Source organism: Castor canadensis, chromosome 9, assembly GCF_047511655.1.
Source record: "Castor canadensis chromosome 9, mCasCan1.hap1v2, whole genome shotgun sequence".
NCBI classification, from domain to species: Eukaryota; Metazoa; Chordata; class Mammalia; order Rodentia; family Castoridae; genus Castor; species Castor canadensis.
Genome location: NC_133394.1, coordinates 77,245,541 through 77,269,552, shown reverse-complemented (window position 1 = coordinate 77,269,552; position 24,012 = coordinate 77,245,541). Strand labels below are relative to the sequence as shown.

Here is a 24,012-nt window from a genome sequence, read left to right as displayed (position 1 = left end):
CAAAGACTTACACCTCTTACTGGAATTCATTAGGGTTAGGAGACAATTCTAAGAGCCGGAATAGAAGAGGGAAGAGCTAACTGCAGAGACAGTTATTGAGGCCAGTTCATACGGTGGTTGCTTGTTGAATTTGTGAACATAAGTTCATTACTCACAGTCATCTGACAGAAAACTACCTTTCCAAATGGGAAGTTTCTGTAACTATCATTTTTACCATCAAATGAACTCTTTCATACTTGCAGCTTTTTGCAAGTGTCCTTCTCTCTTAAACTCTCCTCCTGTTCCTTGTTCTCAACTGATTTTTGCAGGTTCTTCCATTTTTAGATTAAATGTCACATTCTCTGTGACTTTCAATTCCACAACAATTCTTCTTTCTGTAGAATTTTGAAGTTAACTTAATCATAATGGTGCTTAACACATTCTGCTATGATTATCTCCCTCTTATATAAATTATGTAACTTTTGCAGATAGAAGGATGGCCTCTTTCGACTTTTTATCACCAGCACTAAACCTATTCAATGTGCAGAACAGACAAGAGCTCAAAAAAGACTGCTAAATTAAAGTGGAAAGAAATATGAGTAATTTTGTTGCTGCTTATAGTAGAAGCAAGGATCTCCCACAGACAACTTTTTTGATCCCCCTCTATGTAAACATCTATTAATTTCTCATTGAATAAATATTATTGAAAATATAAGTACATGAAGGACTTCATCAAACAAGAAAAATACTAAATATTTTCTTTTTGTTTATTTTATTTTCTAAACTTCTAACTTTATTCCCTTAACAAAATTAGTTATTTCTATATTACTAATACACTTTTATTTTTTTCCACTTTTAACAGTTCTAGTTTCACACTTTGAATCTAACATGTTATTATAAATAAATAATTTTCTTTAAACAAAAATCAATGCCCTGAATACCTGTGACATTTTCAGACATTTCTGCTGCTAACAGAAAGGTTACAAAACCTAATAAGACAGTGACTTGTCCTGGAGAAATTCAGTTTATCGAAGAAGACAGACAAGTCAAAAACAACTAACTCTTAAAGGCTATGTCTTACAATATAAGTATGAAAGCCCAGAAGAGAACAAAGAAATGAAACAATTTGGGAATGTCTCAGAATTTAATTAATAAAAATAATGTAAAATTAGTTTATTTAAGTCTTTTTTATCTTCTCCTTTTTTCTGCATGTTTAATTTGCTTAATTAATAACTAATACTTATTGGCATTCTTACATACCAGGCATCATTCTAAATGCTTTGTATGTATAAAAACATTTGGCTCTCTCATCAGCCTTCTGTCTATGCATTGCAATTGTCTTATTTTACAGCTGGAAACCAAAGCAAAGCAAAGTCCTTATTCTCAGGATTGAGAAATTGCTAGCAGCAGAGTTGGGTTTTGTATTTTGTAGACTGAATTCACAGACTCAGTTCCTAACAGCCATGCACAGTGTTTCTAAGTATTCCATATCCTGAATTTGTTCCTGTTATTTTATCCAAATCTTAGAACCTCAAATGTTCTCTAGAATACTTCTCTTTGTCATCCTAATGGCGACAAATTTTGGTCTATGCCGGTTTATACCCCCACGCTTGAAGAAGAAAAGATTAGTTGTGCCTCTTTTGCATTTTACAGAGCCAGTAAAATGGCAAAGCCTTTGTGAATGTAGATTTGTTAGATGGGTGAAACAAAAAGAATGCTGTATACAGAAATTAACAACTGTGTTCTGTATTCCCTTGTCCTTGCTTCAGCATCATAGAGCAAGTGATTTTTAGATTGCTTCAGGAATAACTTGCCTAAGATTGTTCACAAAACCTATCCAACACATTCCTGACCACCACTTAAATAAGGCTTATTTCTGATTTCGAAACAAAATTTCCAGTGTCACAGATCAGAAAAAGATAGACTCATATAAAAATCAGTGAGTCTTTACTATGATACTCATGAAAAATATCCTAAGTTGTTTATTCTTTGTTTGTTCCACAAACTCTTTCACTTAATGTCTTTTATAAACATTTTATGATGTTAAATACAGGAAGTAAAAAAATCAGTCAAGATGTATCTTAAATAAAAATGTAAACCTCCTCTGGAATAAATCTACCATAAGCAAAGTCAAGAGTAAAACAACAAATTAAGAAAAATTACTTGAGACATTGCTATAGTTTGAATCTCAAATTTCTCCTAAAGGTCCATGTGTTAAAGGCTTGGTCCCCAGGGTGGCGCCATTGGGAAACCAAGAATCTTTAAAAGGTGGGTTTAGTGGCAGGTCTTTGGGTCATTGGTGGTGTGAACGCAAAGGGACTATGGAACCCTGATCTCTTCCTCTTTCTCTCTTTCACTCCCTGGCATGGCACAAGCAAGTGGTTCTGCTCCATCACACACTTCTGCCATGCTGCACCACCCTGACACAGGCCCAAAGCTACAGGCCAATCAGCCATGGCCTGAAATATGAAAACTAAGAATCAAAATAACCCTTTTTTCTTTATAAATTTATTATCATGAAAAGTAGACTAACACAGAAAACAGACTTGATAAAGGCTAACGTTTATAATACATAAAAAGCTTTCAACAGTCAATAAGAAAAAGATCCTCATGGATTACCAAGAAGGAGAAAGACTTCCTTACCCCAAACAGAGGGAGCAACAGGGTACCCTACAAAAACTGATCTACCCATGGAACCATGCCTTGCAGGTGCTGGATGTCTGCTCACATGGTTTGAGTGGATTGGAAGGAGTCATCCAGCTAAGAAAGGATAAAAACTAAACTAAGACAGGGGTACAAGCTCTACCTACAAGAAGGTGGAATTGAGAGATACCAAGATTTTGGTCACTTTATGGGTGTGGGAGTATCACCAAAGCTCTTAGATGGCTCCCAAATTTTTGACTGGGAAAACTGGATGATGATAGGACTACACTTCATATAATGAACAAAAGGCAGCATTGCTTAGAAATTTGATTCTTAAGCCAGAACTCCTGAGTTTTAATCCAGGCAATATAGCACATTACTCCTGTGGCCCTGGCCAAGTTACCTAATTTCTCTTTGCCTTAGTTTCCTCATCTCTAAAATAGAAATAATGATAGTACCTACTTCATAGCATTGATAGAAGGAGCAAATGAGCTATTATCTTAGCATCAAAATACCTAGAACAGTGCCTGGCATAAGGCAAGTGTTCTATGAATGTCAGATTATTCACATTATTATTTCAAGGTATTTGAAGTCCATATCTCTGCTGAAAACTCAGTAGTGATTTCACATGCCCAGACCTATCCTCAAGACCACAGACAACGTGATAAAAGCTTCTGATTCTCTCAGAAGGAAACTGTGGCTCAGCTGGAATTTGTTCTGGCTCAGTCAAGGTAAATGCACAGTCAACACATATCTTCCTTTGTGTTTCATCATGTATCTTAGAGGCAAGAAGCACCAATACTCCCTTACACCACCTCTCTGCCTTATGTGGCATAGGATGTCTTAATTACCATGTGAACATTGTTTGTTTGTTCCGTAATCTTCCTCGTGCTTTTCCCTGTCCTCTCTCTTTCATAGCCTGAACACCAACTCAAGCTTTTCTTCCTTCACTACTTCAAGCACAGCATTCTTTCCCTTTTGACCTCAGAACAATTAGAACTTGTATTCAGCCAACCATTCTTAAATGGACCTATCTTTTGTTTCATATCTTGTATTTTCCTAACTAAGTACTTTTTTATAAACTTGGAATTTGGTAGTGGGGATAATCATCTTATACTACTTTGCTACTTCTGTGGTTGTTTTTTACAGCATAATGCACAGCAGACATTTCCATTGGTTGAATAATAATTGGAGCTTCCTGCAATGGAGAGGAAAATGATGATCATTGTAAGGCAGGATGAGATGCAATTGAATGTTCCAGAATTAAATGTATCCTCCCAATGAAACAAGAGGAGCAAGGGAGCATGAAGTGTACTTGCTATGTCACAAGTAATAAAGTCATGTGTCTCTGACCCAGTAACTTTGTGTCTTTTGCTACCTGTCTGTCTGTGGCAGTCTTAACTTGTTAACCTGCAAGTACAGTAATTGCTCAGATTTTCATACTTCTTGGTAATAACTTCCCCATGCCTCAGTTTCCCTAGATGTAAATTGGAAGGAAGGCATCTACCTCATAAAGCAAATATGCTAATTAAACAGAAGAATGAGATGTGCATAAGCAATGCACAAAGCCAGTGGAAGCTTCTTAATTCAACTCTTGGAACCCTCTTCACAGAGGCAATGTCTGGTGACTGCTGACTGCCTCCTCCCTCACTCAAATTGTGTGTACCATAGCTCAGTCCTCTCTGACCACTCTGTACCACCAACACCATGGTCATTCCTCTCCCTCATTGTAACTCTATTCCCTAGACTGTGACTCTCAACTAAGCTGGTTTTCTCCCTACATTTTTGTCCCTTTCTAGTTCCTGCTAGTCACACATACAAGAAAAGAACTAACAGCAAAAGAAGGTTTTGCAAATCTCCTAAAAACAGAGCTAAATTTCCACAAGATAGTACTTCACAATACAGTAACAGAAAGCCAGTTTTTCAAAAACGGGGGAAGGGAAAGACACTAATCAGAATGAGGACGTGGAGAGAGTCGTGAGACCTTTATCAGGAGAGTCACAGGAAGCATATAAGATATCAAGAGTCGCTCAGTTATGCAGCTGGTGAACATTTATTACTGTTCAATGACTTATCTTAATAAAAAATGCAAAAGAAAATAAGGAAAATGACAGCTGTAAGGTATAGGGCCAAGTGACCATTAAAAAACCGTGCAGGATGATGGAAGGAAGACAAATCTTAACCAAAAACAAGTGCCATAGAATCCGAGCTCCACCTCTAACTTATCCTCTAGGATAAGACAATGCCCCATAGCTCAATAAACTGATGGGCATGACCACAACAGGCGGGACAAAATTACTTCTTCAGAAACTAATAAAAAGACTGAAACACATTTATGATTACTTCCCAAAGAATATAAGATTTTACAGCATGCATACTATACCTGCCAAATACAACATTGTAGAACTTAAACTCTGGCTTCATAAAAACTCCAGGTGCTGAAAATTCCTTAGGACTGTGCTTACAAAACTCCCAGGTCAATCTTAGATAATGACTTACTTGACCTCATAAACTTACCTGTAACAAAAAATCAAAGAGAGCCATCTTGGACCACTCATGGTGATGTACTGCAGTGCAGCCCCACTCAGGTTTGGGGACTCGGCCATTCAGCCAGCACCTCTGTTTCAACAATTGCTGATAAGTTCCCCAGGTGATCTTAACCGAAGAGTGGGTATCATTGCTTGCTGGAGCTAAAGATGAGTCCCAGAGAATGACAGGACACGGGCGGCCATCTACAGAATCAGAAAAACAAGCGTTTTCAGCGTGCAATTGCTGCATACTCCACATGTGCCGTGGGCTGCTCAGTCACTCCGTCACAGCCCCACTGTCTGATGTGAGAGACTGATTAACCACATTTCATGGTCCTCTTGTCTTTTGAAGTTTTAATCCCTAAGTGACAGTTTCTGCTATAAGTCTTACAAAGTAGAAATTACTGTAGACAATGAAAAAACTGTTTTAAACAAGGCACTTTATAGTTGTGGCAGGAATAGGCTACTAACCACGAGTAACAACGTCCTCTAGTTAATGTGGTTTCATTCCACATCTAAAAGCAGTCACCACAAAAAAGGAAAGAATCCAGACATTTATAATTGTCTATTCAACGTCTGAGTGGAGCTGCTCTCTATTTGTAATAACAACTGTCTGATTTTCTGAGGCCACATTAGGCTGTCAGGAAGAAAAAGAATTTTTAGAAGTCACAAATTTCAAAGAGAAATTGTATGGTTTACACCAATCACTGTAGTCTCCAAAGAAGGAAACCAGCGCAAGACTTTTGTTTTTTCCTTTTTCAGATAGAGACCATGTAAGCACAACAGTGCTTGTGGGAATGGATCACTATCTCACAAAGTATATTTAAGTAAAACGTCACTTCTTCAACAGCATGTGTGTATAGATACTTTTAAAATCTGTCACTCAAGTTGTTTTTGTGTCACTTACTCTTGATAGTTTAGAAATGCAATTTCTTTTATTGCTAAACTGTATAAAGAGTGATAAGCCTGAGTGAAGTCATCCTGAACAGGAAAACCATGATGTGACCCATTGAACAACACTTCAGGCTTAAAACCAATAACATCCCTCTCAAGCCCCCATTTCTGCCAAATAAAAGCACAGAGAGATGGTGCTGAACAGCCTTGCTTATAACTCAAAAACTGGTGTGATGCTCTTGAAAAAACAATCCAACTAAATTACAAAGATCTGAAAGGCCCACTTAACTCATTCTGAGCAAGTCTGAACAATACAGGCCTCTGAAATTACAACTGGAATGTCCAGACATGTCCCAGGAATTTTTAAAAGCCCTTGTAAAAAGGCTCAGATGTTCTCAACCCACAGCCTTCTTCAGTGTTTCTAGAAACCTTTATTTCACCACCGCTCTTGCTAGCCTCCTTATGGATCTCTTATCTATAGGAAACAGTTATCCGTCCTAACCATTCTCGAGTCTGGTGTCACACTAACCCTGATAATTTTAATGACATTCATTTAATCACACTAATCACCTTCATTCCAGTTTTGTTCTCTCTTTCACCTTGCAATGCGAACCAGGGCAAGTGGGAAGTCCTGTGGGTTATGCAAAATATGCCATAGTCACTGACACACAATTAATAGAAAAATAGGGAAAGCAGCATGAACCAGCACCAAAGAACTTTATTTGTACCATTAACTCCCTCCTTTCTATTTCTTTTTTCTTTACTAAATGATCTGAAATTGCTGGGACCTGATTATTTTCTTAGATATAAGATCATAATAAATGTGTATATCCCCATACTATGACGATTAAAAAGAAAGGAAATAAATCCAGGTACAAACCAGTCTATCATGTGGTGAGCCAGATTTGAACAGAAACACCACACAGCTTCCAAAGACATGTGCTTCAGACATCTGAAGATAAACACCAAGAAGCTACCGATCAGTGTCTTGGGCCAAAGTTTGCACTCTCAGGACTAGGAAATATTAAAAGGGGGTTGGCACCTAATACTGAATTCAATGACACAAGTCAATGCAGGGGACAGACAAGACATCACTGCTTCCTTGGCAATTCACACAGGCCCTTAGAGAAACAAAGAAATTATTCTACAAAAGCAATCAAAACCTCCTGGGTTATATTCCCATTCCCTTAGAAACATTTGTTTCTTATTGTAAAACTAATTAAAAGTAAATTCTCTCATTTTAGGAAACAGTGTAAAAGCATAAAAACATATAGCTAAAAAAAGCAAAATCATCAATACCCCAGTAATTAGTTCGTTATTTGTACGTTTGCCTCCAGTATTTTCTTATCCCTTTTATTCTCAGCTGAATATGTAAATGGCTTTAGAAATCTAAGAAAAGACTACTCTCACTTATGGTTAGAGTTTGGATTATGGAACCCAACATGACCTTTTGAATTCTGGTTGCATTGCTCAGCTTAGTAACAATAGACAAGTTCTAAACCTTTCTTTGTTCCTCTGTAAAACGGGCATGATCCTGTGTACTACCTTCCCAAACTGACACTGCTAGGATTAAATAAGGTCATGCACTCAAAATTCTCTCCTCAAACTCTTATCTTTACAATGAAAACATGCAGTAAGCATGCATGGAAGCATGCAGTAAGTGACTTATCTGTGGTCACCCTACTGTGCAACAGCAGACATATGTGTTGAACTCGATTTAAACATTACACAATGTCCAAATATATCAAAACATCACATAGCACACCAGTTAACATGCAAAATTTTTATGTTTTCATGTATCAGTTAGTAAAGAGAGAAAAATATAAAAACAAACAAATAAATAAAACTCTCAACCTGGTGCCTAACGTAAACACATGCTCCAGAAGTGTTTGGCAATGACGATTAGGACACAGATAATAAAAAGATCACACAGTGCATCAGTCTTCAGCTGACCTTAATTGCCTAGCAACCATGTACTATGTACAAGCTAGAACCTGAAGCTAAATGCATAAATAAATAAATGTCAATTTCTTTTCCTTTTTTTTTGCTTTCATTCATGGAGCTTGCATTTCTATCAGAACAAAGCAAAAAATTATACAAATAAAAACTCTTCAGGATCATCTTGTATATGTAATTTGCCATAATTGTATCATAAACATTTAAGTACCACCACTGTGGTTGTGATGCTATAAAGCCATAACGCCTCCATCACAGACATTTAACCATGCAACTGTCGTTCCATGTCGTCACTGTGGTATAAAAGCAGTTGCAGATAATAACAGTTGGTCAACACTGTCCCAATAAAATTTTATTATGAGCACTGAAATTTGGATTTCATGTGACTTTCAAGTGTCGACCATTTAAAATTGTAGTTCGCAGACTGCTAGGGGCCATCTTTGGCCCACAGATAGTAACCCATACAAGGCTATGAGCTTACTGTCTTTCCCCTACCATTTCTCTATTTTAGATCACCAAACTGTTTGAATGACACATTTTCTACACTAGTAATTAAAATGTTATCCTCAAATTGCAAAAAGTGGCATTCAGCTGATAGGTATAACTGGTTTTGAATTAGCATCCTGTGGTTTTCTCCATAGCCATCCAGCAAAATATTCTGAAGGCTGCTGACTATGGAAAGACACTGTTTCCTGCCAAACAAAAATTCATGGATGTGTAACAGGAAATAGGATTCCCAGAGAGCAGAGGAAAGCAAGTAAGTGTCATGCTCAGACTGAGCTGTGTGTGTCTGGGCCTCCTTCAGGTTCCTTTCCAGGACTTCTTGCCACGTCTGAGTGTGTGCAGCCTTGCATATGGTGATAGCAGTCACCGAGACTCCAGAACTCAGAGAAATGATTACCAGTCTGAGGAGAATCCCACTTCTTATAAAATATGGTTTTTAAAAGAATTAAATGAACTTTGATAGATCAGAAGTGATGGCAGACAAAATAACCTCTGAACACAGGCGCTCAGTTGGAGCAACTTACCCTGAAGTGTTTCAGAAATGAGGGACATTCCTCTCGTCACATTCTGCTTTATCAAAATGATGCAGTACTCTACTCTCCAGAGAAATTTTAGCAGTGAAAAGATAAAATTCTGTCAGACTGGTGAGAAAGCAGGTTTTAAAAGATATGTGGGTGTTCATGTGAATTAAAGGTTACACAATTGTATTAGAAAATAAGACTTGCCAGTAAACTTGTTTTTTCCCCAATATCTGAATATTTCTCCTGAATCTTGAGGTTAAGCAAGTCATTCTTTATTCAAAAGCACAAAGAAGACATTCTTCTGAGAAGATGAACATGAAAATTAACCAAGAATGCATGCTTTACAAAATCTCCTTTGTCTAGATTTATTAAGTACCCTTCACTCTGAACCACAGCCAACTAGTTTTGTTTAACTATAGGTGAATGCTAAGCATGTTGGGTAGAGTGTGAATGTCAGTCTGTATTTGTCACTGAGCAAAAATAAATAAGATTATTCTGAGCTCTGCAATCAAAAGTTCTTTCTATTACATGGGCCAACTTCCAAGACTCCATGTGAATAAGACACAACAGAAGTGACAGTCTAGCTCAGAGGCCTTCATTAAAAACAACTCTACAAAACTCTGTGTGGAAACAAAGGCCGGTCAAAGTTTGTGGAGCGTCTTTGTTGCAGGAAACAGATTCTTTTGGACTCCATCACAACTGTCAGCAAGGCATTAACAGAACACATTCATGCTGCAGTTCTCCCATGCAAAGGCAACTGCGAATGCTCATGCAGTTCCAATGATATTGGAGCAAGTGTCTAGGTATTAATTACTTCTGCTCTAATTTTCTTCAGTGCTCATCACAGTATGATTTGGGCCATTAAAATACATTAGGCTGAGGTGAAAAGGCAGGTAAAATATCCTGGCTTGAAGTGGATGAATATGAGGAAAACAGGGAAGAACAAGATGCAGAAGTTGTGACGACCTCCAAGGAGGACTGAGTTTGAAGAATTAGACGAAATTTTACATATGCTCAGGATTTTAGATATTAATTCACTTTATTCATTAAACTAGTGTTTAAAGGTACCCCTTACTATCTGGACTATTTGGTTCCTGAGATTTGGATAGAAAGGATTTAGAGTGATGTGTACTAAAGATGGAGGCTTTCTAAGGCCCCGGTCCCAGGCAAGAGCCGAATCTGACAGGTCTTAGTGTTCAGTAGAAACAGACTAACACACGTGTGTGTTTGCCAGGTGAACAAATATTTCAAAGGGAGTGGTGAAGAACTGAAGACTGAGCTCTAGGCATGAAACAAAGGGATTAAGAAATGCTGTACCTCCAGAAGGTGGTTAGATGCTATGGGACCATTGTGGATTCATTTCTGAGGCCATCGCTGGTCTCTGTAGGACCTGAGGCTAGTCTTCAGCCATTTTGACTTAAGGCACTGTGTTCCCAAATCTGCACAAAGAGTACCTTTCATATCTACCTGTCAGGCTCTGGGATAATCCAGTAACACAGTGAAAGTATAGCAGCAGAAATCTTAAAAATGAATAAATCTAAATAAGGTTTATGGCTTTTTCAAAAAGGAGGATGGGTAGAGAGGTAAGATTCTGTCAGTTCTATATGCATTGATTCTGTGTAGCCAACCACGTCCTACATATAAGGACTTGTCTTAGAAATGGATTTGTATGCGAATTAAAACCACAGTGAGACACGGCCTCACACCTTTTTAGAATGGCCATTATCAAAAAGAAGAATGATAAGTGTTGGCAAGAGTGTGAGGAAAAGGGAAACTTCATACAGGATTGAGGAGAATGTAAATTATTGTAGTCATTATGGAAAATAGTATGAAGGGTCTGCAAAGCAGTGAAAGATATGGTCCAATAATCCCACTGCTGGGTAAATATCCAAAGGAATTGAAATCAGTATGCTCTCCCATGTTCGTTGCAGCACTAGTCACAATAGCCACATTACAGAAGGAAGCTAAGTATCCATCATCAGATGGATGGTAAGGAAAATGTGATATGTAGACACAATGCAACACTATTCAGTCTACAAAAGAGGGGAAATTCTGTTACCAGGGACACATGGATGAAACAGGAGTACAGAGCAGAATCTAGCAATGTTGAACTTGTAGAAGCAGAGAACAGAGTGATGGTTACCAGAGTCTGGGAGAGGGGATAGAAAAAGAAAGGGAAAATGTTGATCAAAATTTAGAAAGCAGCTGGGTATAATGGTGCACACCTGCATTCTCAGCTACTAGGGAGGTTGAAGCAGGTAGATCACAAAGTTGAGGCCAGCCTAGGCAAAGTTAGCAAGACACTATCTCAAAAATAATAAAAATAAAAAGGCTGGGGTGTGGATCAAGAGAGGCCCTGGGTTCAATCCTAAAAAAAAGTGCAGTTTTACAGGAGAAATACGATTAGGTGACAATAATAAATAATAATAGTGCCTTGTATATTTCAAAATTGCTAAAAGAAATTTTTCATGTTTTCACCACAAAGATGATAAATGTGTGGAATAACGAATTTAATTAGCCTGATTTAATCATTCCATATAAAAAATATATCAAAATATCACACTGTGCACCTCAAGTATACATAATTACCAATCAAAAGTAAAATTAAAGAAGCAATCGATTACTATTTAAGTGATTTAGAATATACTTCATTAACCAGAAAGTAAATGTATTTTTTTATACAACTGTTTTTCACTTTCTAGCTGGTCTTCTGTAAGTTAAACTGAGTTAAAATCATCCCATGTCTCCTCAAGAGTTAGGTGAGTGTGAAGCTGAGGATGGAAGGAAGAACATCTTGTGACTTTCTCCATGATGAGTTACCGAAGCAATCTACATCATCAACTGTACTTTAAACACAGTGCTCTTCTTTGTTCTGAACCTTTGACTAATGGTCAGGAACTTCTACTTTCGAGGTCTGCCCCAGTCATTCACTACATGAAGCCTTCTGCTATATAAATGGAACTCCCAGACTCTTCCCATCTCCATGTTCCACTCAAAAAAACAAGAATAAAATTTGACCTTGGAGCAATTTGGATGATGTGGTAACTGTGCCAGGCTCCATAATCACACTGTACAGATGAATTCTTAGTTACACTAGGGTGACCCAGTCCTGAGTGATTATTTATTAATGTAGGAGCTCCAAATTCCTGGCCAGAGTAACCTACTTACAATGCAGAAGCCACTGTACCACTCCCTTCCTTCAAACCCTTTGGTTACTCACCATCATCTGCCAGATAAAGCCCTTGCTCCTTACTTGACATAGAACATACTCACTGTCCATTTACACAGACTTATCTCACTTCATCCCCAAACCCTAATCTGCAGGGTCTCCGAATTATTCTGTTTTCTAAGCACTTCTGCCTCACAAGCTTCTCCTATGTCTATCCTCTCTACCCATCCTGTGCCTATCCTGTCTGTTGCTCCACACACAGTGACTTTAAAAAGCCAATTCTAGTATGACCTCTTCCAAAAGTTTTGTAATGTCTATATCCATCCATACCTCTACTTACACATTTCTAGGCTAAATTCTCTCTCTCTTTCTCTCCCCCACCACCTCTCTCTCTCTTTCTGGGTCTGCAGGGCCATCTCCAGTGAGGTACTTACCATACCTTCTTACAAGGTAAGAAGGAACCCTAGGACACAAGTTCTTAGTCATCTTTTCATCTTCAACTCCTGAGCAATATCTAAACCAAACCAAGCACTCAAAATGTTTGACGAATGAATGAACAAATTTTTCAGAACCTCCCCCAACAAGGTGTTCTTGTACAGACCTTAAGTTGTAAGAAATGAACAATAGACTCGGAATAAACATGTCATTAGCATGACATCCTAGCAATCTGCAATTTCAGTTTCCATTTCAGGGTAAAGGAACTGAGAAAGATTAGAGAGAAAGTTGAGAAACAGACAGGGATGTGCAAAGGTTGAATGCCCTCATTCAGTCCAGTTGCTGCTCATCTATCCACTCCCAAGTAACCACAATTCTGTGTGACACAGGAGCAATGAAAACAAGGATGTGGTAACACCACTGCCTCTTGCATCCCAACCTCAGGTCACAATCAAGGGAAAGGGAATAACAGGCAGCAGAGAAGATAGGATTGCAATCCAGGTGGTTAAGTAACAGGGAAAGCCTAAGCTGCAGCCTGGGAGGCCAACATGTGGTATGAAGAGATAACAGGGATAGCAAGTTACAGTGATGAAAAATGAGGCTACTGGGTCACCCCAACTCATGTCTGTAGCTCAGCCTCACTACACACTACCTGGGGGCCTGTGGAGGACACTTGTTATTCTCTAAGCCTCAGTTTCCCTACAGGAAATCTGAAGAAGAATATCAAATGTATGGAACTGTGTGGAACTTAATTAGATAATGAATAGAAAGAGCTTAGTATTCCACAAATGAGACAGATTGTTGTTATCCAATATAGATGCCAAGGATTTTTTTCAAGTGAAAATTTCAGGTACCTATTTAGTTAGTTCAAGTAAACATCAATCTAGACAAACTAAAAAACTCTAAAGAAACGCATCACAAAGAGCTAAATCAGCTTAGAAACTGTATAAAATAAAAGGTGGTATATATGAGTATTATTATGCAGTAGGAAGCACTGTAACAAATATTTCATATCAACTCAATTCTCATGGCAAATCTGAAGTAAGTACTGTTATCATCACTATTATATCATCATCATCATGCCTGTTACTGTAGTGAAAAAATAAGTACAACGAGATTAAGTAACTTACCCCAGGTCACCCAGCAGCAAGTCACAAAATCAAGATTCAAACTTGGGGAGTCTGTACTGCCAACCACAGAGCTAGTTGAATTAGAGGTTGCGCTATCTTCCCCCATACTGGGACTGGGCTGCACCCACACAAGTAAATGTCACTGAATTGGACTGATTATAGGTGAACTGGACTGACACAGGAATATGTGCCCATTAGCTGAGGGAGAAAGGGCTGCCCAGTTCTGCCACACCTATGGGGTCCTTAGGCCAACCTACAGCTGTAGCTGCTTCAGTCCCCATGAGCTCGTGGCCATGAGCTCAGAAAGTGCTGAGGGAAGCCTGCAATCAGTGACAGAAGATTCCTTCCGGGTCGCTGAACTCACTGTACCCACCAATGTCAGTTCCATATCACTGGAGCGGGGATTCTGAAAGCTATTACCCGATGACATGGCCCCAGTGACTACAAGCATGGCTGACACATAGCAGCTGCTCGATAAATATTTGGTAAAGAAAACGAAGATAAACGTGATCCCATGGACCGGAACAGATTGCATGGGGTTAAGATACATGATGCATCCCTGACACTGAGTACTGTGGCAACCATTCTGTGTGCCTTCTACCCCAGTCATGTGTGAGATCAGGCAGAAATTCCAGAGTCCTAGAAAAGGTTGCTAGGTCCCCCAGTGGACCCGGGAAGGTATGTAGTACTCAAAGAGAGACACTGCAGCAGAGCTGCTTAGAACCCAGGCTCAATACACTTTTGTTCCCCAAATGAATGCAAGCATTTAGCTGATCAGCTCAATTTGCTTGCTAGAGAAATAGCCTGAGGGCTTTTCTGATCCAGAACACAGTGTGCTTTCAATCCAGGTTTTCCAAAATAAAACATGATTGTATACTCCCAAATAAATATTTTAAGGAAGTTTACAGATAATGTCAAAGATTTGTAGGAACTGGAAGTCAGTATGCTTCCAAGTTGTGAGGGCATCTGTGCTATCCTCAAACCTCTGGGCCTAAGGACTCAGCCCATACTGATTATGGAACACAGAGCTGCCACCCCTCTGGCCGGCAGCTACAGGGTCCCCAAGAGCTCACAGTGCTGCTTGAGTGGGCTTGAAAAGACAGGAACACAGAACTTACTTCTCTACTCTGCAGTAAGAGAAGGGAGGCAAGTTGGAAGAGGTGGGCAGCCATGGATCTACAATGAATATAAATGGAAGTTTGTGGGGTGCCTGGACTTTGTCATGTAAGCAGCCTGCCTACAGAATCCCTGGAAATAGGCTACCTTAATTCAGTATGACAGCTCTGTGGCAATAGAGCACCATCCTAAAAATAAAGCAAGCATAATGGATCTTCCATGCTGGGCATGAAAAATAGGAGGATGCCTAAACGCTACCAATATTTCGTCCCTTGAGATCTACTCACATTTTTGCATGGGCTGTGAGGGAAGCTTTGGAAAATCTACCAAGTCAAAGATCACGGAGAGGTACCAGGTTTTCTTTTCTTACACTCTTGACTTTTACATGAACATAGTCTGCTTTATCTTATCCTACATAAGTACTTGAAAATATTTTGTTCAAAAAGATCATTTAAATGTTATCAGCACCACACAGTGTCTGGTGCCATCTGGAATGATCTGAGACTCTTATTAAGGATAGAGAGGCAGAAAACAAACTAAAATGTCCAGTCATGTTTGCATACATAGTAAATAAGAAAATCTGTTAAATATTGGAGCTTTGGCTTGCATTAAAAAAAAAAAAAAACTTGCAGTGGTGTTCAGAGTAGTATAGTAATATTTTCCTAGGGTAAAAAATTACCAAAGTTAGGTTGCTGAATTGAAAAAATAATTAAATAGGAATATTGGCATGGTGAAACCACCACACTACAATTTGTACAGTTTTGTTGATCTCCCAATAATTATGCCGTTAGATTTGAGTGAAGGTGTGTGTTAACAGAAGCAACATGTGGAGGTGTTAGTAAGTGACAGAACTGGGTACAAACTCCAGTTCCAGTGCTCAGTAGCCAGGTGACTCAGGGAAATTTTCATAACCTCACTGAGCCTCAGAATTACACTGGTTAAAACAGCAGTAATATCTGCTATGTAGAATTGCTATGGAGTGCAACTGTCCCTGTGTGGTGCACACCACTCTATTCCTATAAATTCACAATTAAATCTTACAACAAAAATGTGAGGAAGGACCCTGGATGCTTCATTTTATGTTTGCCCCTCCCAAGCAGATACACACAGGATGAGAATCTGCACAGTGATAGTCACTGGATTTTGTATTGTGGGACACTGTCACTCCCTACTTGGTTACAACCTTGCTCTTCCCAAGCTCACCCTTCTCATTTTCTAGGATACCTTTGGAGTAACAGCTGCCAGAAAATGGTCTGGTATACAGTACAATATTAGCAAGCCTGTGAATTTCAAACACATCTTTTAGTATTCAAGGAAGATCATTTACAACAAAGAACTGGTCCCAGAGTAACTTGAGCTAGCAACTACACTGATTCTATCACCCACATCAGTTTTATCCATTTAAAAACTCAGTATATTGGCTGTATACTGACAGTTCTGAATTTACCATAAGTTCACCTCTCGGCTTTTCAACTTTAGTATGGTGCAAAAGCATTCGGTAGAAACTGCCCTATGTATTTTGAGTTTTAAGCTTCCTTGCATGTGAGGCTCTCCTGTGATGTCCAGCAGCAAGTCAGCCACACAATCACAAAGATAGACAATCAGGCCGCGTTGCCAGTGTTTTTTGGATATCATATTTTATATTTTCACATCCCGTCATGTGTACCAAATTCCCGTGTGTGCACATGGGTCTTTATTATAAATCAGGTTTTGTGCTAGATGGTTTTGCTAATGCAAGTGCTCCTGCAAGCTACCTTATCATGTGTAAGACTGTACGGGCTATACCATGACGGGGTGTTAGGTGCATTCTCAACTTATGATATTTATTGAGACATAACCCCATTGTAAGTCAAAAGGCATCTGAAACAGGGACCCCGTACTGAACCAAATAAGAGCTTCACCTGAGAGACTGAGGGCAGGTGAATCCTTCAGGTGATAGCATTTGACTCTCTTTTGCATCTCCATTTGTATCTCATCCACTCCTTTTTATCTAGGCATTTTGTATGTCTTGAAGCAAGGTACGTAATTACCTGCGCCTCAACTTCTATAGCCATTAAACATCTGGACCTGTCATAGAGTCCCCAGGCTCTATGACACCTGGTTGTACCTCCTAGAATTTTTATGGGGACTTAATGAGACCATGGAAACACAGTTCTTAGAACAGAATGGTGCCTGGTATAAAGAAAACAGTCAGCAACTCTCAGCTATGACAGAGGTCCTTGTCCCCTGAGAAAAAACGTTCCCATTGAGTCAGCGTTGGCCACTGTGATTACTACATGAAATAACTAAATATGCTATCGGCTATGAAGAAGAAGAAAGAAAACAGGATTTGGGGAGGGAAGCAGAGTGACGAAAATGGAGAAGACATGGAAATTTGAAGAAACAAAACAAGTTCCTTAATTCTTGACAGGCTCAGGAATGCATTCTCAATGCGTGACCTTTGGCAGTCTTCTTAGCTTTCTTTAATCTCTAAACTGAGGTTTTGTTTTAAAAGAAACACCTCCTGCACAGCATTCTTGGAAAGATTAAGATAATCCAAGTAGATACATTTGACTTGCAATACAGACCAGCTACCTTCTTTGTAGTAGACATGAGTTTATTTTCCGAAACATTAGTTAAAAGTCAGAGAACAAAAACAACATTTAGGACATATTACTTACAGGGTTTGCAGGCTACCCACACTCCCCAATATTAAAAGATTTGCTCCAAAATTGAGCCAGATCACCAAAGAAATACTTACCTAAGACAAATTCTATTGTTCTTCCTACAGAAAAGCCATTGTGGAATTATAATACAGCATAACGCCAGCAGACACACTGATGGTCCTCAGCATAATAGGCTCTGTAACCTTACCATTTGCTCTACAAGGAGGCTCCTATGAACATTTTTCATTACCTCCACAATAAACTTCTTATGAGATCCTCCAGAAGAAATCCCAACTTGGATTTAGAACTAAAAATGGTGGTACTTATCCTGAATACTGGAAGCGAAGACAAATATAGATCTATTGTTTAGAGTCAGTGAAACAAGCAAGGAATGAATTCCTGCATTCACTTAACATATATATTGAGTACCTACTATGTGCCAGACTCTAGGATCCAGAAAAACAATGACAAAGAACACAGAAAATGTCTCTGGCCAGACCTAGAAACTAGGAGGAGAAGGAAGAGCTAATTAAACAAACAATTATAACACAGATGCAAGTAATATGATGAAATAGAATAAGCCACAAAAGAGGCTCGGGGTAACTGAATAATATCTATTGTCTCCTTGGGTGGCAAGAGAGGCTGGAATAAAGCTAAGCCTGATAGTAGGGCCTGAGAAGGAAAATTCACACTTATATGGAAATCAGGAGAAAAAAAGGCAGGTCAAGAAACAGGCGGATAGAGATGCTGAGAACCTAGGATTGTCTATATCATGACCAGAACTGGTCTGTTTATTTACTTTGCATCACAATAACAATCTACACACATAGAATTAAATTGCAAAGAGTGTTCACACCTACACGTGAATCACTCCATAGGCTCTAGAGGAAACTGGCTTGACTTTATAACCACATAACTAAATGGGAGAAGATATCAAAGAGAACGGAAGGTCTGGCACTGCTCAAGAAATAATCTTAGAGATTTAATTCATCACATTGAGTTCTATCAACTATGATCCTTTTGATTTCTTTCCATTACCACAGAGGTCTGATGGAGAGAGCAACACTCGGGCCATATGGAGATTATAATTAAATCTTTACTCTCAACAATGTTGGAAACTCAGAGCACAGAATTAAATATCTAAGAGGAATCCTGGCAACAGGATTATTTAAACAGTCAGGAGACTGGGAGTTTAGTCATAGTTTTGTTTTTTTTTAATAAAATGATTTTGAGGATTGACAGCTACGTGAGTAACTCAATGGGCTTTGCCCTTCATGGGCTTACTGCAGCAACAATAACAGCTACTACTTACTGAGGTTTTACTTTGTGCCAAGAACTAAGTGTTTTCCTGTATGACCTGCCAACTCCCTCAGGAGGTGGACAGTACTGTCATTTTATAGCTAAGGAAACTGAGGCAGACAGAGACACTGCAACATTTCCAGGTCGTTTGGGAGTCCGGATCCAGAGCCCACCCTCTCAACCGCTACTTGGAGCATTCTCTCAACTTTCATCCAAGGGCATCCTAAGAAAGCTCAAAGGATGTACAGAATACCCCTCCTCAAACTATTTCCAAGAGTTCACCATCTCTTCCCTGGAGCCCTTATGACGTGAAAATTAATGGCAAAATAACTCAAGAGTTGAGGGTCTGATACTTGCTGGGCCATTTACTTTGCCTGAATAAGCCTCAATTTTCTCATCTACCAAACTGAAATACTAATAGTACCCACCCCAAAGCATCGCTGTGAGAACTACAGGAGCCCATGCATAGATGAACTATAGGGGTGGATTGGTACATTGCTTAGCAAACAGTGAGCACTCAGCAACGTTAATTAAATGTTCAGGAGGCTTTCTTGCACTGGCCCAATATGTGAACCTGAATGATCACAACATACCTGTGAATCTGGAGCACTTAGACATGAACCAGAATAAGGAAGGAATACCAATAAGTCAATCGCTAATATTTCAAAGAGGAGCCAATCCAAAACTAAATTATAATCTCAAAGCCAATGGAAATGTGCTTCCGTCCTCCCACATTCCAAGACCTTTAATCGATTCCACTCCAGGGAACCTCACTGAAATGTTGAGTTTTATGAGGATGAGGAAAGAGGAAAACTTCTGTGAGCGTAAAACCGCGTTGAGGTCCTTTACATCCTCTTGGGGCAACCTGAATTCCTAGTTGTAACTTCTGGGATCATTCTGCAGTCAAACACATTCACTGTACTTTGGATTCCAGCCCTTGGCATAGCCTCAGCATTCAGAGAATGTTTTTGTGTGGCATGGGCACACACTACCACCTTGCCCGGCAGTAACTGGCTACATACCCTCTTAGAACCTTCCAAAACGTTTGTCTCCTAACAAGAGAGGACCTTGGAAATCTGACACAGTAAGCCACAGTCATGAAGCTTGAAGAAGTCACATGGCAAGTTAGTATACATACTGAACACATCAACTACTTTGCCCGTGTTCTTTATTTGCTTAAGTTTTTAGGGGTTAGATTCATTGTAGAAGGGAAAAAAAAAGAAAGGTAACATGGTCTGGTTATGGGCCTCTTACAAAGATTCTGTGTGCTGAAGAAAGATAACTTATTTCCCTCTTAATCTTAAAAATTTCCAAAGAAGGAAATTCTGCTGCCATAGTAACCTATAATAATATGCCTGCCTGTCAGCAGGTTCTGTCTCCTCCCTGGCTTCCTTTCCTCATCATGCAAATTGCCATTGGCTTTAATTAGATTTAATAAGCCGCTGGGAAGTGCAGCGAGGGAAATGGCCAGCAAAGATTACACAGTGTGGGCTTACTCTTGCATGGAACTTTCACATCCTCCCAGGCTGGGAAAATAAAGACTGCCAAGCATATGGAAAGACATGCTGCTGCTGTCCAAATGTGAAACGTGGGTGGAGAGAAATCATTTAGAAAAAGAGAGTGAGGGGAAAGAGAAAATGAACCCGAATCCCCAACAGCTGCAAGTAGGGGAGCGCGTGAATCTGTTACCTTGGATGAACTCTGATTTCCTGCTCACAGATGGCAGGGTCCTGTTGAGCCCCAGGATCCTGTCCAGGTGGAAGGCAAACACCTCACTCATGTCCAAAGGCTGCTTGAGCAGCGCACAGGGACTAGGGCCACAGCGGGGCACAGAGCCAGCGCTGCTCCCCTCCATCACCAGCAGGCGGGCACCACTCTTAGAGGACACTGGCTGGAGCCCGGCCACCGCTTGGTCTGCCAGCAGGCGCATCTTGCGGATGTCATCTTTGCTCAGCCACGAGGGGGCGCTCTCGCTGTAGATCCTGATGTTGCTCTCTCTGGCCCTGGGCAGCTGCAAGGGGGAACTGGCCACTCGAACTCCAGGACCTCGCACCAACCTCCAGGGTCGCTCTCCAGCCTTGACTAGGGGTCCTCCCTGCACGTACCCAGGCACTTCAGCGTCGGCTGCTTTTGCGGCTTCCTGAGGCTGAAGGGATGGTCCAGCCACTGCCTCCTGCCCAGGGCCCACAGCTGCCACCCCATGCTTCCTCCTGCGCTTGGGTTTCACCGTGCCACGGATATTGGCAGGCTTGCTGCGCTTGGAGCGTAGGGTAATGTACACCACGTTGGGTTGCAGGGTGGTCCCATTGCCCTGGGTCTCGGGCGGGGCCAGAGTCCCATCCAGAGGGATCTCTGGGAAGGGGGCCTCGGCGGTGTCCCGGCCGCGGGATGGCCCCTTGTCAACTGCCTGCGGGTGCTGGACAGAGGCTCTCCCCACCTGGCTCACCAGGAAGCCCAGGTAGATCGCACAGGCCGTGCCCAGCAACAGGTTCCGCCGGGTCCTGGGACGCCGGCTGCTCCAGAGCTTCCGCGCCCGCGGGCCGCACAGGGCGCAGAAGAACCAGTTTATAAGTCGCCCAGGCTTGTCCCGACAGGTCATTTCTCTGAGGCGTGCACATGCCGAACAGAGCTTAAAGTCTGCACTCGGCCCCCGCTGACATGATGCATGGTTTCCTGAATTCTCTGTCCTGTCCGTTTCGGAGTCCAAGTGGTCTCCAGAGGGTAGCAGTAGAAGAGAAGAGTTGGTGACAAGCTGGGAATGTTTTTGACAGAGCCACAACAAACCTTTTAAACTATCAGCCTTCCCAAGGAAAAATGAGGGTTGATTCTGGGGGTGAATGGAAACAAAGTTCACTGAGTCACCATCTCAGACCATTTCAGTTCCTCTAGAAGAGGAATGAAAAAAGTAACCCTTTCCTTCCATAAATAGCACCACTGAATTTGATACAAAGTTTAAAAAATGAAAGCAAGAGAAATCTGTAGGCTTAATATTCAGTTTAAAGTATTGAAAAGAAGCCACAAAATCCAAGAAGTTTTTATGACTTATAGCTAGAGTCATTTAATTTGATTCTGAAGCAAAGCATTAAAATTTGATCAATCTGGACTTTTCCATTTTGCAATTCAGAAATAAGACAAATAATAGATGGTTTTTAAAATCTTGTAGCTATCTCACGTTTTACATTAACTAATTGGGCAGAAGCACCAAGTATTAACATTCAAATTCAGAAACATAATTTCTTAATCTAATATTGCAGAGTTGTCTTTATAATATGTCCCATTGTCTTACATTAACTTAGTTTAGTATAAAGGCATAAATGTCTATATAGCTTGAAAGCAGCTACATTTATTCTCTCTTTCACTGTCTCTGTCACTCTCTCGCTCTCTCTCGCTCTCTCTCTCTCTCTCTCTCTCTCTCTCTCTCACACACACACACACACACACACACACACACACCACAAATTCAGCTGCATTTTATTCCTTTTTCTTTCCACCAAAGTCAGGTGAAAGAGAATAAAAGAATCTCCAGTTTCATTCTTTCACATTATTAAATAGAAGAAGAAAGTTGTGAGCAACCTTACTTACACAGCTAGCCGGGAGCTTGGCTCCAGCAAGAATGCAATCCCTGCCTCTAATGCAAAGAACTTTTAAAGGCTGAGGCGTTTAAGTACAACATATTTCATGGTCAAGAGTGTTCCACATTTCAAACATTTCAGCTCAGCTTTAAAAAGCTCCCTTCTACTGATGGTGAAGTAAAATGGTTATTTGTAAACTAGACACTTCACAGTTTTTCAGACATGTGAGGGTTTTTTTAATGATGATTTAAAAAAATAATCCTTAATTTTAAATTCTGAAAAAGCAAATGCCGTACAGAATCAGTTTCCATTTAAACAACTTCCCACTTATTTTTAACCCCTGGGAGCCCTCTAGTGTCCTGTTTGCAAACTCTGAAATGTCAGTCCTGTGAAGTTAAAAGGGATCTAGTGTTTACTTAGCTTGGTGGCTTGGTGCTCCAGAATAAATACCTTACGAAATAAAGAAGGCCGTCACCCATCTGCCCATTCCGTGTTAGCTGGACGACAGAGCGTTGGTCCCAGGATGTACTACTCACCTTGCTATCTTGGCTGTTCACAGAGAACATTCGTCCTCCACCATTTCTAGGAAGAGAAGGCCTAGAAGTTCAGCGAAAACTAAGAAAGGGTTAGTTCACATGAGGAAGAAAATAGAACAGTGAGATAAGGATGCACAGAGCTAGGGAAAGACATTTCCAGTGTGCAGTTGCACAGGGCACCAGTGCACAAAAAGCAGTTGTGGGTCTTCTCTGATTGGAGGTTTTTAAAAACCAGGTTAGCGATTGGCCTGGGTTGTTTGCCTGTCCTAGCACAAAGGCAGGAGCTGATGACCTTGGGTCTCACTAGGCTTACTCTATATGGAATCAGGAGGCCAGAAGGGCACAAAGGGAGACGGGGTGACCCCCATTAGAAAAGAAGGTTGTGATACTGGGGGGCAGGGGGATTAGAATACAGTGTAAAATCCTTAAATCCTACATTTAATGTTGCAAAACCAGAGCAAGGAATTGGAATATACATAAAAGGAGAAAATAAACTTCCAAATGGTAAAATGCCAAAAATTACAATAGGAGTGTTATTCCAGCACTCTTAAACTCAGACCTTCCTTCTCTTTAAAAGTTCTGCCACACAGTGGAAAGAGAAGGAGAACTCCAGTATTGACAGGAGTACCTGTAGATTTTAGCTGAACTTTCTGAGAATTTGAGTACCACAATCACAAAGCCATTTTCTTTGTTCTCCAACATTGTGAAAGCACACACTTCTACAAGCACAGAATTATTTTCCAGAGAGTAAATATGAATTTCTTGAAAGGAAACCATAGAAGAGCTCCTTTGTTCTAGCTATTTTATGTTTTTCACAAATTCAAAGAATAACTGTCTTTTTAAAAATTAAAACTAAGGACTGGGGGCGTGGCTAGTGATAGAACACTTGCCTAGCATGCAGGAGGCCCTAGGTTCCATGCCCAGTAACCCCTCCCACAAAATTTAAAGTTTTTGGCAGAAGCCAGATTATAATAAGCAGAAGCATCCTCTAGACTTTTTTTTTTTTTCTTTTTGGTGTTTTGAAACTACATAGCTCAGACTGGCCTGGAACTCATGATCCTCCTGCTTCAACCTCTTGTATGCTA

At 40.2% G+C, this 24,012-nt stretch overlaps 1 protein-coding gene across 3 annotated transcripts in view; it reads right to left on the bottom strand.

Moving 5' to 3' along the window:
- Positions 1-23,257, bottom strand: part of Gask1b (golgi associated kinase 1B) — a 46,006-nt gene extending 22,749 nt beyond the window's left edge. Inside the window, exons 1-3 of one of the 3 annotated variants that reach the window (XM_074041745.1) lie at positions 22,928-23,257; positions 20,509-21,646; positions 5,140-5,354 (exon numbers count right to left, since the gene is read on the bottom strand). In XM_074041745.1, the coding sequence (XP_073897846.1) occupies positions 5,140-5,354; positions 20,509-21,646; positions 22,928-22,957 (1,383 nt within the window). In that variant the 5' untranslated portion in view covers positions 22,958-23,257. Of the gene's footprint in view, positions 1-5,139; positions 5,355-20,508; positions 21,647-22,401; positions 22,547-22,927 lie in introns of those variants that run through there. The other 2 variants (XM_020185916.2, XM_074041746.1) reach the window with 2 other exon arrangements.
- Between the last annotated feature and the right edge of the window lie 755 nt (positions 23,258-24,012).